The sequence below is a fragment of the Prionailurus bengalensis genome, chromosome A1, assembly GCF_016509475.1.
Source record: "Prionailurus bengalensis isolate Pbe53 chromosome A1, Fcat_Pben_1.1_paternal_pri, whole genome shotgun sequence".
Classification (NCBI taxonomy): domain Eukaryota; kingdom Metazoa; phylum Chordata; class Mammalia; order Carnivora; family Felidae; genus Prionailurus; species Prionailurus bengalensis.
The window spans coordinates 174,591,930-174,608,019 of NC_057343.1; the positions used below are offsets into that span (position 1 = coordinate 174,591,930).

Here is a 16,090-nt window from a genome sequence, read left to right on the forward strand (position 1 = left end):
GGGATAAGCCCAAGACCAGAGAGTATCAAAGTCTCCTGACTTTCTTCCATAGTCTTTCATGTCCATGGGGCACCCGACATGGCCTTGAGAGTAAATGACCACCTAGGACAGCATTCTGCTACCCACGGCATGGGAGGGGGTAAGCAAGGGGGTCAGGCTGAGCAGTAACAAGGTTCCAGCCCTACCATTTCTTGAGCCTCAGTGTCCTTTTCTAATAAATGGGACTAACCTTACCTATCTCGTGGGTTGTCCTTAGGTTCTGATCAGATGATGCAAGAGAGCCCAGCATGGGCCATGATTGCTACCATCATGAAGTTAATTAAGGAATAAAAAATGTAGCAAGTCTACAACCACCGAAAGCTCCTCCTCTCTCCGCCCCAAGCTTCTCTTCTAGCTGAAGGAAGATGAGATTTGGAGTCAAAGACCTGGATTGCAACTCCAGCCCTGCCTAGTTTGGCCAGGGACTGCAGGAAGCCGTGCCCTCCCACATCTGTGAAATGGGACCGAGGGCAAGCAGCGCATTCGAAGCCCCTCGCCCGCAGGAGGTGATCATGGAACGCGGCGTTCTCCTTTCCGCAGCGAGGTCAGCCGGGGTGCTCTGGAGGTCTCACGCACACCAGACCTCCAGTGTGACCCACCGGCCAGTCACGTCTACGGGGCCCGGGAAGACGGGGGGGGGGGGGGGGGGGAGGCGGGGGTGCAGCTGGGCGCGAGAACCGAGGCGCAGCGGAGGCCGCGGAGCTGCGGTGCCGGGAGGCTGGACGCCCGCTCCCCGGGCGGCAGCCGAGCGCTCAGCCAGGAACTTGTTAACAGGCCCCGAACAAAGAGCCACTAATCCGGCGGGCGGCCGCGGGCGGGCTGGCGGGCGGAGGGATCCCGCCCCTTCCCCTGCCCCTGCCCCTGCCCCGAGTTTACAGCGTTCTCAGCACCCGCGCCGAGCGGGGGCGGGGCCGCGGGGCAGGACGCCCCCGGAGGCGCCCCTCCCCAGGGCCCCAGCCGGCAATGGGGCCGACGGGCGCAGTGGCTAATGGCTAATCCCCTGGGCTCGAGCTCCTAGAGAGTGGCTCGGGCTCCCGCCGCCCCTCGGCCGCTAACGTGCCCTGCAGCTCGCCTGGCCGGAGGCCCGCATCTAGCCCGGGACCCCGGCCTGGCAAGCTACCCAAACAACGAGGCAACGGGGTGGGGATGGTGTTTTGGGAAGCAGGGTAGGCTCCCGCCACGCGGGGATCCTAAGGAAGCATTCCTACCTGCCTGTGCCTGGCACCCTTTTATCGGGGAGGAGTGAGGGGGCTGGAAAGATGCTGACATGGGAAAACCCAGCAGCCCCTCAACTCCATCTGGTCTCCGCCCCAATCAGGAGGGAGGTCTCGCTCCGGGTGTACTGCCGGCAGGCTCTCTGCTGGACGTGCTGGGGTGGAGCAGTGCGGGGTGGGGCCCACCTGCCGTCCTGGCTGGGGAGGTATAGGGCAGAAAGGATACATCGTCGGAGCTCCCTACCCAAGGGCCCTGCAGTTGTAGCTCTCAGGCCCCATCAATCTAGACTGACCCCCTCCTCAAATCTCAGCCACATATTTGCCTGGAGCTCAAGGTCACCCTGAGCCTTCCAGATGGACACAGCTCTGACATCTAGGTGTGGGGAGGGTCCGAGTTCTGGGAGACTCACCCATCAGAGCGCTGGCCCTTGGTGCTGTCTTCAGGGGCCTCCTCCTCCATCTAAGTGGAACCTAAAACCTACCCCTTTGGGGCCTACCTTAGGGATGAGCAGCTGCCATTCAGGCCTCCCCAGATTTCTGAGTCTCTCCCTCTCCCCCATCTCAAACAGGGCTGGGCTGGGCTTGTCAACAACCACACCTGGAGAAGGGGAGGGGAGGGGACTTCTATAAGCGCTACTCCTGGGTGTCAAAAGAGACAATCAAAACACAGGCCTCTCCTCATGCCTGTGTCCTCCCACTTGAACCCCTAGCTGCACTCCATCCCGCAAAGATGGCACCAAAGACTCCCCCCAGGTGAGGACAGAACAGTGTCCTCTGCCACATCGTTCCTCGGCAGTTGCTAACATTGCATGCCTACTGTGTGTCAGGACTGTGACACACTGATGACATGTATTAGTCCACCTAATCCATACAACAACCCTGTGAGGTGGGTCCTTTTTTTTTTTTTTTTAATTTTTTTTTTTCAACGTTTATTTATTTTTGGGACAGAGAGACAGAGCATGAACGGGGGAGGGGCAAAGAGAGAGGGAGACACAGAATCGGAAACAGGTTCCAGGCTCCGAGCCATCAGCCCAGAGCCTGACGCGGGGCTCGAACTCACGGACCGCGAGATCGTGACCTGGCTGAAGTCGGACGCTTAACCGACTGCGCCACCCAGGCGCCCCGAGGTGGGTCCTTTTATGACTCCATTTTATAGACAAGAAAACTGAAGTGCAGGGAAAAGCTAGATTGCCAGCTAGGACTAAGGGTGGGGCACAGGGGGTACCAAGGGCACACAATTTAAGGAGGCCGACCCTGCCCTTGCACAACTTAATTTCTGCACCCTGGGCACCTCCCTTGCCTCACCCTAGTCCAAGTCCTCGTCCAAACTCAGACTTCAGAGCTTGCCCACTCAACCCTTCTACCACCTCCTCAACGTGCCTGGGGGTCTGGCTCCCGAGGGCCAGCGGCTGCCTGTAGCACCTGACATTAGTGCCTCGGAAGAGGGTGGCCTTAGACACTGGCACTATGACCTTCTTGGGACCATAAGAAGGCCTGTTTTTGCCAATGCGGGTGTTCACCAGCTAAAGCAGGCCCTTATTTCCTGCCTTGGGTGCTGGGACTCACAGTTCCTACCTCTGCTTCACAGCCACTTTCAGCCCTGCCACAGCGGCCACCTGGCTCCAAGGCAACATGGCAGCTACCGCTGGGGTGGCTGGAGCCTTTGGCAGGTGCTGACCATGTGTGAGTGTTTCCTGGGGGAACCTGATGCTGAGTGCACAGTCCACCCCAAGCTCTCAAGGCAGCCTCCCTGCACACTAGCCTCTGCTCCAGTAGAGTCATCAAGTCCAATGCTTTAATATACAGAGGCCAACAGCCCAGAGAGGTTAAGTGACTTGTCCAAGGTCACACAGCAATAGAATGGCAGAGCTGGGACTAGAATTTAGTTCCATCCAGGGACCCCACCCCCTTTGCTACTATTTTCTGTGTGTCAGAGCTGATCATTAGCACATGGTTCCAGGACAAGCTGCACCCAAATCATCACCTTCATAGAATCCCAAACAAAGCTCTTTGCACACTGGAGGAATCGGTGTCTGAGTCAGGCCCAAGTCCCTGCAGGGGGTGGAGACTGTGGGGGGGGTGCGGTTGCTTCTTCCACTTAAAAGCATGACTCTTTCCTGGGACTCCTGCCTGTGGCTGGAACGATGACAAATGCTTTCTTCTCTTATCTCTGGGCTTGGGCCCTGATCACCACCTTAGGACTCTAGCTCTGTCCTAACTCATGCCCCTTCAAAGCCAGGGAAAATGGAGGAAGGAGATAAACAAGCCACAGGGGTCTGCTCCATGTCAGGTTCCACCCTGGGGCACTCTCTATGTTGACCACCATCTCATTACTATAGTTTCAGGAAGCAGAAATGACCGTATTCTAAAGATGTGGGAACAGGCTGGGTAGTAAAAGTTACTTGTCCAAGGTCAGGTGGCTTAGAGTGAAACCTAGACCTGTCTGTCTCCAAAGCCCCTGCCCTTTCCACTCTACCTGATGGGAAGAGGGGGCTGAGGCTCCCCAGAAGGCAGGAAGACCTGTCAGTGCCATTCCCATGGGAGCAGACAAGAAGGGTCAAGGAGTGGACCAGGAGAATTGATCACAGGAAGCCGAGCTCCCATCTGGGTGGTGAGGATGGCTGGGGCTCATGGGCCAGACTCTCCTGGTGCTTGGCCTCAGGAACCAGAAGTCCCAATAGGTGTTGCACACAGCAGCCCAAGTTTTGGTGTCAGTTCCATTCCTGAGGATCAGGGTGGGGCCTGAGGAAGAGGCCATGAGACCAGTTTGTCAGGGTCAGGAAGGGCAATGCCATGACTCTATGCCCCTTAGCCCCACCTTCCAGGGCCTTGAGTCTAAAGGTTTGGTGCCCAGAATGACATTATTTGCATGAGAAGACACCCATCCAGGAACATCTATGACTGGGAGGGGGAGGGGTGAGCAGGGAGGTTCCTGCTCAGTAGACCTGGGCCTACAACCTGTGTGAAGGACCCACAAACATGCATGATCACATGAGCTGGTTTGCCATCCGTGTGAGGCTCCAAGACCCAGCCACCCCATGGTGAGGCTTTAACCTGCTCATTCCTACCCTGGACAGGAGCCATTTCCAGCCTCCCCAGAGTAAAGCAGTCTGTGTCCAGGGACAGGGATGGGGAAGGCTGCCACGGGGGACAGAGTAAACTTCTCCCCCCTCTCTAGCCATAGCAGCCCTCCTTACCTAGCCAGAGAACCCAAACACACATGGAGGGGAAAAAAAAGAAAAAAAATAAGAACTTGACTGGCCATGACTCGGAGCATGTTGGGGGCTAACAGCAGGGTCATAGTGCGGTGGACAGTGGCAATACCCGTATAAAACACTGGCATGAATGAATAGCTAACTTGGGCCAGGGGCCTCTGGCAGTTTGCCCCAGGCCCCATGTGCCTCTCTAGGCCTGAGGAATCCATCCTGTCGGCCACTCAGAGCTCATCGATGTGCCATGGCCCCTGTGTGGGCCCTGGGAGGAGTTGGGGAGTCCCCTTGGGGGGAGCTGAGATAAACAGAACAGTTGTACTGGCAGCAGCAGGGGGGCTTGGCCTAGGTCTGGACAGAGCAGGAGACGTTGGGCTGTAGGATGGGGAGTATGGCTGGCGGGGCCAGGGGCACCAGGTCCTGCAAGGCAAGGGAGCTATAGTGCAGAAGCCACAACTTGACTGGGGGTGTGGATGCCTGGCCCACCAGCAGTTAAAGCCAAGTTCCAATGGATCGGCCTAGTCATGCGTGGTGATGCAGGTGTTTCCCTAAGTGCCCCCAGACTCAGGTTTGGACTTCACCTTCAGGCACTGGTGAGCCACAGAAGTCTTTTTAGTGGGGTCCCAGCCTAGATACCAGGGGCATTAAGCAAAGTAGAGGAGGTACATAAAGGGGATGAGTGGGGTGGCCACTGCACTGGTCCAGGTGGGAAAGGTGAGGGAGAAAGGGGCTGGGGGCGGGCAGGGGCGGTGACAAAAGAGGAGAGGGACACGAGCAATGTCACAAGTAGAAGCGAGCTGGAGGACTTAGTGACAGATTAGACATGAAGCGTGAAGGAGAAGGGAGAGCCAAGAGAGACTGCAAGGTTTCCAGCCCCAGGCTGGAGGACTAGGGGGGGTGAGGGGAGGCAGCGGGAGGGGATTGGCCTGGATAGAGTAGGCTCAGGCATGCATGTATGTGGACACACGTGTTCCCAGGCAGCAGCCAGGCCCAATACTACCGCCTTTGCAAGAAGAAGGGGTCCCCCTACCCGGGGCTTAGGGCAGCTCCTGCCTTTGAGACTGCAGGTCTGCAGGTCTGGGGCCCAGAGCAGGACCAGGTGGGAGGAAGGTATGTGAGACAGGAGGGGCTCCTAGCCCTGGGCTGAGGCCAAAGTTGGCTGCTCATAGAAACCTGCCAGTGACCCATGGCTGGGGGCTTGGTACCTGGATCAGTACCAATCCCCGGGTTCCCGAGGGAAGCCCCTCCCAACATGGGCAACAGGGAACAGACAGGACCAGCCCTCTCCTGGGGGTACCTGGGAGGCCCTGAAGCCCAGCCTAACCCATCCCCAAGGCAAAGTGAGAGCCTTAAAGAATTAAGACACCCTCCCCCAACCAACTGCTCCAGTTTGGGGTGAGGGGTGGACAGAGGGGTCCAGGACCAGCCCTGAGGATGGGGGTGGGGCTCGGGGAAGAGGCCATCAGGACAGATTGTTGAGGTAAGGATGGACAATACCACAGCTCAGTGCCCCTCAGCACCACCTTCCAGGAGAGCCAGCTCCTCATGGGCCCCTCCCCCTAGGAGTGCAGAGATCTGTGTGGCAGGGCATCCAACAGGTGTGAGCGGCCCACAGGGGTGGGGAGGCAGGTGGCAGCTGTGTGACTGGGTATGAATGGGGAAAAGCTGTGAGACAGGGTGTGGGGGAGTGTCCCCGTGTGCAGGGGCACACAGACAGTGAGTGTGCTGAAGGGACAGGCTTTTGTGTGAAGCAGTGACAGAGGGTGGGCCCTTGGCCTGGGGAGCCAGAGGCTGCAGTCCTGCTGGCCCCGGCGCCCCCTGCCGCCTGACTGGCCGTCTCTTCCTCAGCCACTCACACACATTTTTCACTGGCTGCTGTTGCCGAGGAGATGATGGGTGGTGTGGGAGGAGGTGTGGGAGGAGCTGGGGTCATCTCAGGGCCAGCCTGCCTGGGCACGTGTGCCCAGAGCCTGTGGGGGACAGCAGTAAGGGGCCCCAGATAAGAAGAAGGGCCCCTGCATGCCGTTCAGAGGCTCCTCCCACAGGCCTGAGAGTTCATGCCCAGAGGCAGCCTCTGCTCCAGGGCAGCCCTGCGGCACGAGTGCCCACCTGCCAGCTCCCTGGGCAACCATGGACCAGGCCCCAACAGGTGCCCCACCAACCAGGGATGCGGTTCCCCAACTCTATGACCTTCTGAGAAATCCATGCGGCACCCCCCAGGCTGAGGCACCCTGACTCACCAGCACCCATCACCCCCTTATCGACACATGCTCACCTGTGCAACTGCTCACAACGATCACACACATGTGCAGGAGGCCAGCCGTCACACAAGCTCATCTGGCCACACATATACCAATGCCATACACACTGCCAGCCCTCATCGTCACCGGGGCACACATGCCAACCCACAGCCTTCACACGTGCTCAGGCATGACCACACAGCCCTCTCACACACAGCCGACTTGGTAAACATTTCCCGGGCACCTACTCGGTATCTGGCAACACCTCCCCTGTGTGAGGAGCATGAACACCCCCAGTTTACCATGACCAGCTCACCAACCCTGCACTCCCCTGAGGGTTGCACACACGATCCGAACACGGATATATGTGCAATAGAAACACACACCCAGCAGTAGTGCAGCCTCCTGGCTCGGTCAGGATTAAAAGGGGAGGTCATGGGGCAGAAGGGTTTGTTAAAGTGAGGATTTAGGGGGGACAATGGGGTGTTGGAAAAGGGATGGGATAGAGTAGAGGGAAGACTGAGAAGGCAGAGTGGGGAGGGCAGCCAGGCAGAATGGGTGCAGGATGTGCAACACAGAGACCCTTTAAAGAAACAGCCATCAGCCTCAATCATGGGGCTGGTGTAAGCGCTCACTCATTGATCTCTAATCAGTCTGGTTTCATACCTCAGGAACCCCAAAGCTCCCTTCTGACATCTAGGATTAACAATGGCCTGGCCAGGGTAGGAGGCATCCCCCAGGTTCTCAGAGCGGCAGGAATCAAGAATTGCTAGGGTGCACCCCATGTCCCCTTGATCACACAAATGACCCCCCCCCCCCCCACACACACACACATAAGCTCAGCTCTGCTAAGTGCATGGATGGTGGGGAGGAGAGATCAGGAGGCCCTAACAACTCAGCCTAGGTGGAAGCTCAGGGAGAGCAGACAAAGGATGCAGGGGAACTCCCCCCACCCCAAGGGAGGTGGGCTGAGAGCCTAGTTACCAAGCAGGTTAGGGTGGCCAACGGGACATTGAGGGAGGAGGAAGGGCGGTGCAAGGAAAGGGAGAAGGGAAAGCGGCAGCGGCCCCACCATGCATAACTCTGGCCCCCACGCACCGCACCGAGGAGGCTGGGAGCCACAGCCCTGGCCAGGGGCCGCGGGCCTTTGACTGTGCAGGCTGTAAGGGCTGGGGGCTGGTGTATGCGCCTCCACGCCTGAGTGTGTGCGTGTGCGAGCGTGTGGCGGGGACAGAGGAGGACACTGTGTTCTGGACGTGGGCAGAGGCCAGTTGCCAAGTGGGAATTGTGAGTAGCTGTTTGGGTCAGATGCTACCGGGAAGAGGTATCTTAAACCCCCTCCTCAATTTCCTGGGCACTGGGATGTGGTCAAAACCTCTATCTATGACTCTCAGAGTCAGGCTCCCCCGGGCGTTGATTCAAACCCTCGACTCTGCTCTGGGGCCGGGCAACCAGCAAACTTCCCCCGCCCGGAGGCGTGGAGCGTTTACACTCGCCAGCCCCGCGCGCTGACAGCTGCTCCAGCACTTGGCAGAACCCAGGCTTCCGGGGAAGCGCGCGGGGAAGCTGCGCAGCAGCGAGAGGCGGCCCCCGCGTCCCGCCTCGCAAAGTTTGGCCTCCGGGGGCTTCCAGACGGGTCCGGCCGCGCGGGTCAGGGACCCCCCATAGCAGCGAGCGTTCGCGCGCACAATCCCCCGCAAGCCTCCCCAGAGCGCGCGCGTGACTCACCCGTGCCGTGGAGCCAGGCGGCGAGGACTATGCCCAGGAGCGCTGGCCACAGGCCGGGCCGGACGGCCATGGCCGCGGGCGGGCGAGCTGGCCGGCCGGGCGCGGGGCCCCGCGGGCGGGAGGGCGGCTTTCAGCGCCTCAGCCCAGAGCCCCAGCCCGGGGCGCCCTCGGGGCCCATGCCAGCGGACTGCGCTGCCTTGGGGCGGCCGGCTGCGGGGCGCACGCGGCGCGTGGCTCCCCTGGGCACCGGGAGCACAGCAATGCAGCCGGGGCGGAGCGCAGCGCCAGCCGCGCCGCGCACCGAGCCAGCCGCCGCGCGGAGCCCGCAGCCGGGGAGCGGGCCGGCGGGCGCCGCAAAACCCGGACTGGAGCAGCGGAGCGGGGCGGCGGCAGGGCGGGGCGGGGGAAGGAAGGAGGGGCCCGGCCGCCCCACGCCGCGCGCTTGGGCCACCCCCAGCTCCGGGGATCCCTCCCGGCGTTGCCCGAGGCTCCCCCGGGGAGGGGTTGGGGTGGTGGGCGGGGAGGCCTCCCACCGCCCCGCGCGGTCTCCAGGGACAAGGCCTGGAGTCTGAAACCCGGAGTGGATCAGTTGTCCGGATCCGGGCTCTCCCAGACCCGCCAGCCTGCGCACAGGTGGCCCGGGAGGGGCCCAGGGCTGCGGCGACCCCGGCGCGGCGCCAGCCTGCAGAAAACGGCTTGGGGCAGGGGTGCTCGGGGCAGGTTCCGCTGCAGTCCTCTCCCCCACTCCACCCCACCCCACTCTCCGCCTCCCAGCCGCGCTCCGAGGCCGTCTGCGTGCCGCGGTACGCCACCAGCCCGCGGCTTGGATAAGGGACTGCGGGAGAGCGCTCTGCCCCGGCCCTCGCGTAGAGGTGCTCGGGCAAGCCAGACTCAGGGCCACCTGCAGTCCCAGCCATGTAGCTTGGTGGACTCCTGCGTGACCCAAGATTTCTCTAACCCCGTGGCGCCCTTCGCCTAAGGAAAACAACCTCAGGACACAGCGTATCTGGGCGCGCGGTGTTTGCGCCCTGAGCTAGCACCGCGCCAGAGACGTGGGCGTGAAGGACTGGGCAGGGCTTTGGGAGCCACGGAGACCCCGGTGTAGGATCTAGGCACCTCTCCACCTTCTAGCTCTGTGACCTTGGGCAAGTCACGTCGTCTCCAGCAATGACCGCTGCTGGAGTCTCCTGCTCCCCACCCCCATTCCCTAATCTGGTTAAAGTAAACAGAGGGTTGCCTTGAAGGAGAAAGGAAATGACAAACGCTCAACATACACACAGGACGAATGGTCAGAAAAAGAGAGGGTCCGACTCTGGGAGGGATGAGAAGGGTGGCGGCAAGGTCGCAAAGTAAGCCTCCTACAGGGGCCAGTCAATAATTTAAATTGGTGCTGCACGCTGGGTGATGTAAGAATGGTCTTCCCTTCCACAAAGAGATATGAGCTCTCCTCTATTTCTTGAAACCACGAGGCCCTCTCTCGGTCTGTCTTTTGTTTCCCACTTTTGATAGAGAAGGGTTATGAGAAATGTTTTCCTTTTCTCTTAACTAGTGTAAGAAACATCAGCCAATGTCCAGATACTCATGCATGGATACTGGGCTTCAGCGCCAAGGAGGCAATGGCAGTACTGGAGACGAGACATCAGATCCAATGGAAAGGTGCAGCTGGCTCTTCTACTCTAGGTGCCAACTGAGGGTGTTGGAATTGGGGCCCAGTATGGCCCTATCTTTCAAATTATCAAGAGAAGCCATTGGATGCAAAATCTTCTGATTTAAAATTTTTAACTAAAAAATATATTTTTTTAAGCTCATGTGAGCCCAGGTGAAAATGTCTGCAAATGTCCAACAGCTTCCAGTTTTTGAACTCCGCTTTGGGGATTGCTTGTATGTATGCTGTGTCTACTTGATCTACCCAACTGGAGTGTGTGTGTGTGTGTGTGTGTGTGTGTGTGTGTGTGTGTGTGTTGTGGGGAGCAATGTGTGCTCAGGCTCCTCCCTCTGACACTATGCCCCACCCTGCTTCAAGGGAAGAGGTGGATGGAAGAGGTGAAACCTTAGGAGGACTGTCATTTGGGGCACCTGGTGTAAGAGAGGTGATTAGGAACTGGGTTTGGGCACTAAATGGGGAGAATGAAGGACTGAAACTGGGGTCTGTGATATAACAGGATATCATAATGGTGCGTGCTGCACTCTGCTCTGTCCTTGCCTACGTTAATAATTTGCTCCTCACATTCAATCCTATTAAATAAACATTATCATCTTCATTATACAGTAACGGTAACTGAGATTTTGGGAAGGGAAGTGCCTTAAGCCCAGGGCCAACGTATTCAGTGTTTGCAGGGCTAGCTGAGATTGGGCCTAAGGGAGGCTGACTTCAATGTCCATGCTCCTTACATTTCCTCTTCCTGCAGTTTCTACTCTGGGATTAGAATTTGGGAATAAGGTTTGGGGAACAAGAAAAGAAAGGGTCTCCTTCTCTTTTCAGTTTGGTGGCTGTGTTCACTTCTCTGGCCTTCTTTCTTCAGCCAGAATAGAATGGTCTGTAACAGGGTAGACTAGGTTATGTCATGGTAACAAACAGTCCCCAAATATCAGTGGCTTCAGCCAACAAAGGTTCATTTCTCATTTGTTCTTCATGGGTCTACTGCTCCAGATCATCCTCAATTGAGGACCCAGGCTGACAAAACAGCCACTCTCTGGAACATCGTTGGTCAGTGAGTGAGGTGGGAAAAGAGAGGTCTGGAGGTAATCAGTGGCTCAGCCCTGAAATGACATGTGTCACTTCCACTGATAATTCATTGGCCAGAGCTGGCCCCATAGCCCCATACAAAAGGGCCAAGAAATATAGTTCTCCTACATGCCAACAGCTGAAATGTGAGGAAAGCAGCATTAATGATGACCACTGCCTCCAAGCTCAGCATGATCTGGCCCCTGCCTACTTCTGCAACTCTGCCTAGGCCTTAGCCATGGTCACCTCCCTTCTGTTTCTCCAGCATCCAAATTCATCCCCACCTCTGGACCTTCCCACTTGCTTTTATTCCTGGAACACTATGTCCCCAGATCTTCACATGGTTGGTTCCTTTTAGTCACTCAGGCCTCAGCTCAGCCATCCCCTTCCAATTCGTACTCAGGGCATATCAGGAAAAGGAGCAGGGATGCCCTTGAGGAGATGGTGAGTTAATTGTCTCACCTGAATTCTGCTTAAGAATCTAGGTGGGAGGACTGCCAGGAAGTGCTTGTCTCAGGCTCAAAGGTAGATGGTCAGATAGGAGGACTCCTAACATCTTTAACCTTCCTTGCCTTTGAGCCCCAGACTCAAAGGGAGGGAGCAGCAAAACCCTTCCTAGGATGGACTCTCCAACTAGTGTCTGTAGTCCTATCCAGTGACCATACATGGGTTTCACCTCCAACTATTCTGCTGGCTAGGAATTTCTTCTCCCTAGGCAGCAGGAATCTGCCCCTCATTGGATTCACCTTTTGGGGCCTCATCAAACCTGTCTGCTCCTTCTTCATTTCTGTTATTCAGAAGACTCTTCTTTTTTACTTCAGATGACAAAGTCTGGGTCTATCCTGAATTTACTCCCTTTAGACCAAATAGTTCTGCTTCTGTTACTGGAATAGCAACAGAGCTCTGGGTCTCTGTCCTTGCCACCTTGGCCCCCTACTGTAAGTGCTTTCCACCAAGGCTGCTCCTCTGAAGGCATCTCTTAAAGGAAATTGGCACATCTCCTGCCTGCATGGCCTGATGCATTAGCAGGGTCCCAATCAGTTATTGGTCAGTGACATCACACTGTTAATGCCCACTGGATTGGAGGGGAGGGGCTCTGAACCCATGGTGAGGCCATCAATGACTTGGAGATGTGCCAGAATCTCCTGTGGTGCTGGTTAAAATGCACATCTCCAGGCCCTGCCCTATCCTGATTCTAATTTAGTATGTCTGGGGAAGTGTCTAGGAATCTCTGCTTTTCCCACCCACTCCACCCCCAACCAGCTATTTCTACTGGTGCCAGTGGTCTGAAGATTGCACTTTGAGGAACACTGCCCCATGTCTTTTCATAGGTGCTGCCACCAGCTGGATGTTCCCCATCTACCCTTGCATCACTGGCTTTCTGAATTTAAGTGCAGAGACTTCAGTTCATTCCAATTCTATTCCGTTGTATTACATATAATCCCTTTATCCTATATGGAGCCCTCTCAGGTTGAGGAAGCTGTCAGGCAGGGTACTTGCTATTTTCTTCAGCTTCCTGTCATTCCCGGATAAGATTGGGAAGTCATGTATACTTTCAACCAAGTCCTTGCTAAACAGGATGCTGAGAGCAGGACCAAGGAGAGTCTAGTGGCTCCCCACTTCAGACTATCTTGCAAGTTGCACCAGGGCAATAAATCAGTATCTCTTTCATTCACTCAGGAAACCTCTGACCACACCATCTTTCAGCTAACATCTCACTGCTGCACCCACAAAATAAACAGACAGACCCTACAGAACCCCAGATTCATGAGCCTCCAGCTTTATCCTAATCTACCAGGCCAATGACTAAAACAAGAAATTAGTGGGGCGCCTGGGTGGCGCAGTCGGTTAAGCGTCCGACTTCAGCCAGGTCATGATCTCGCGGTCCGTGGGTTCGAGCCCCGCGTCAGGCTCTGGGCTGATGGCTCAGAGCCTGGAGCCTGTTTCCGATTCTGTGTCTCCTTCTCTCTCTGCCCCTCCCCCATTCATGCTCTGTCTCTCTGTCCCAAAAATAAATAAACGTTGAAAAAAAAATAAAAAAAAAAACAACCAAGAAATTAGTTCAGCAGGCTGGACTTGCTCTTGGTGACCCCACGTTGGCCCTTGATAGTCTAGTCCCTGCCTTGATCCAAGCATCCATATTTGCCCACTGCTCAGCATCTAGCTTCTGTCTTCTAGAAGCAGCAGCTTCCTGTATTTCCTTTGAGGAATCACCCTTCCTCACCATTGGTGTATGAGATTCATGTGGGGCCACCCCACCCCAGTTCCAGAGGATGACACATGCTTCAGGTCTACCTACTCAGCAACCACTATTCCTTGAACCACAGTGATTCATTTAGAGATGGGCATATAGCCTGAACAAAGGGCTCAGGCTCTTTTCTGGGATTTTTGTTAGAACTAAGAAGAGAAAGAGTTTCTTTTCTTGCTGAACTTGGAGCAGAAAAGAAGAGACACTGGAGCTGCCACCATGTGAGGAGAACATACCTGAGACTGAAGCCTGGGTAGGGAAAAGCAGAGCCTGGAAAAGAGAGACACTGAATATTGATTCATCACTTAAGGCCCTTAGATCCAGCTGCTCCTGAAGCTGCCAGATATACCCCTGGTTTTTCAGTTACATGAGCCAATAGATTCCTCTGTTTGTTGTTTAAGACCATTTGGTTTTTTGTCATTTGCACCGTTAAAAATGATACATAATCATCTTTTATAAAAATATTTTCTTGAACCTTGCCCAAGATGGAATAAGCATTTATTAGTGCCTACTGTTTGCAAGGCTTAATACCACCCAACTGGGGAAATTGCAGCCTGTGGGAGAAGACATAGTCTTCCCAGTTGTAAGTTAGGGTGGAATGATCCAGGTCATAAGACAAGTGATGAATGGGGGGGGGGGGTGGTTAAAAGGGAAAGAGAACTAGAAACAAGCCCCTTCAGATGACCCTCAGCAATATCTGGACCAGTCCCTTCCTCACACAGAACCCCAACACCCACACATCCCTGAATCTAACACACACACACACACACACACACACACACACACACCATGCCAGCACTGTCTTTCCTAACTCAAATGCACCTCCCAAACCCAAATCACACACATGTGCATGCCCAGCAACTGAACATAATCAATAAAAACACATTTCCTGTCTATACTTACATACATGTAAAAACACTTCCACACATCCCCACTTCTTTCCTGCACAGACTATTGTGCTCTCCATGCTGCCCTATGCTATTGAGAACTCTCTGCCTGGGCCTCTCCTGTGCCTGACCACAGGAATGGAGATCTCCTTGCCTTGGCTCCTTCAGGACCAAGGACAGTGCCCAATATTTCTTGAGATCTCACCTCGTGTCTAGCACAGGACTCAGACCCTTAGCTGGTTTATCTTTTTCAATTCTCACAAACCTTTATGAAATGGATGCTATTATCATCCCCATTGTATAGATACAAAACCTGAAGCACAGAGAGGGGATGTACCTTGACTAAAACCACTCAGCTTGTAAGAGATGGGGCAGGATTAAACCTAGAAGGTGCCCCCAAAATGTTTGCTGAGTGACTGAAAGAATGTTCAGTTTAACAAATGGTTTTATTAGAGACACATACTCCTATGAGGTATGTTCTATCATGCACATACAACACACATACACACATGTACTCAGAAACACACACAGAGAAACACACACACACCCAGAGACAACATTTCCAGCTCCATGAGCTCCATGGCATCTCAGATTCTGAGGTTTCCCTGGCTACATAGCCCCCATTTCTGGTTTCCCCACTGGGCACTCTCAGGCAGGTTTGATAGTGAGATGTTCCCTGCTGAGGGGCCTGTTGAAAAGGAGAGGGCGGGGAATCATCAGGAAGGGGCAGGAGGAGCTGAGGAGGGGGAGGAGGATGGGATTGGACCAAGCGGAAGCCTGGCACTGTGCCCTCTGCAGATGACCTGATGAGCATTTTGCAGAGTTAATTTCATTAGCGTCTCTGGGAGATGAACAATTAGCAAGATGCTCTGATGCCTTTAAAAGCTTAAGAGAGGGAGAAGGATGCCTTCTTGGCTTCCCCACCAAGCCACGGTGCCCCTCCTCCTCACTCTCTCTCCATGCTCCCTCCATCATGCTCCCTCCATCTCCCATCCACCATCATCCCATCTTCCCCTTTCCTCTCATCATACCATCACAGAGTCATTTCTACCCGCCATCCTACCCCAGGAACTCCACCCCACTCAGCCCCACTCCTTGGCCACCACGATGGCCCCTCTCTCCCTTTTCCAGGCTCCCACCTGCCCCTTGAAAAGCCCTATGCTGGACCACTGCCCACAGTGCATCAATTGGTCCCCCGTGTTTTGATCACTTAGACACCCAGGGCTGGGGTTTGGCACTGGTCCAGGCCTCCAAAGTAGCACAGCTATTCTTTGGCACCCACAGAGGTCACGGCCAGGTAGGAGGTCTCTGTTTTTTTTATTGATTTTGCTACCAGGTCCTTGGCAACTCCCAGACAGGGTTCTAACCCTTGATAGCTTGGAGCTCCCATTCTTTCTAGGGCTTCTCTGGTGGATAGGGCTGAAGTAAGCTTCTGCTTCCTCTCCCAGTGCCTGGCATATTGAATTTCCAGGCCTGGGGGGAGGTTGGGGCTCTCAGAAGGGAGGCCCAGGTTACTGTGGGGATCATCCATAGCTCCATTGAACAGATGGAAAATGGGACTCCAGACATCTTGGGTCAGTGTTTGTTCTAGATCCCAGCTGCATGATCCTGTCTTGGGGACCCACTCTTTATTTTGCCTTATCAAAGTCCTAGACCTGTGTGAGGAGTTCTGGCCCAGCTGCCAGCCTCCCCCAGCTTCATTTGGGGAGTCCTGGGGAAGTCTTATATAGGAAGGTCCTGCTGGCCAGGACTCCAGCCTTTGTAAGTTGAGATTCCAAGTTCTCTAGGACTAGATGGGGG

General features: G+C 55.5%; 1 protein-coding gene across 2 annotated transcripts in view; it reads right to left on the bottom strand.

Annotated features, from left to right (window-relative positions):
* UNC5A (unc-5 netrin receptor A) overlaps positions 1–8,741 on the bottom strand; it is a 62,101-nt gene extending 53,360 nt beyond the window's left edge. Inside the window, exon 1 of one of the 2 annotated variants that reach the window (XM_043595147.1) lies at positions 8,431–8,741. In XM_043595147.1, the coding sequence (XP_043451082.1) occupies positions 8,431–8,500 (70 nt within the window). In that variant the 5' untranslated portion in view covers positions 8,501–8,741. The remainder of the gene's footprint in view (positions 1–8,430) is intronic. The other variant, XM_043595065.1, reaches the window with a different exon arrangement.
* Between the last annotated feature and the right edge of the window lie 7,349 nt (positions 8,742–16,090).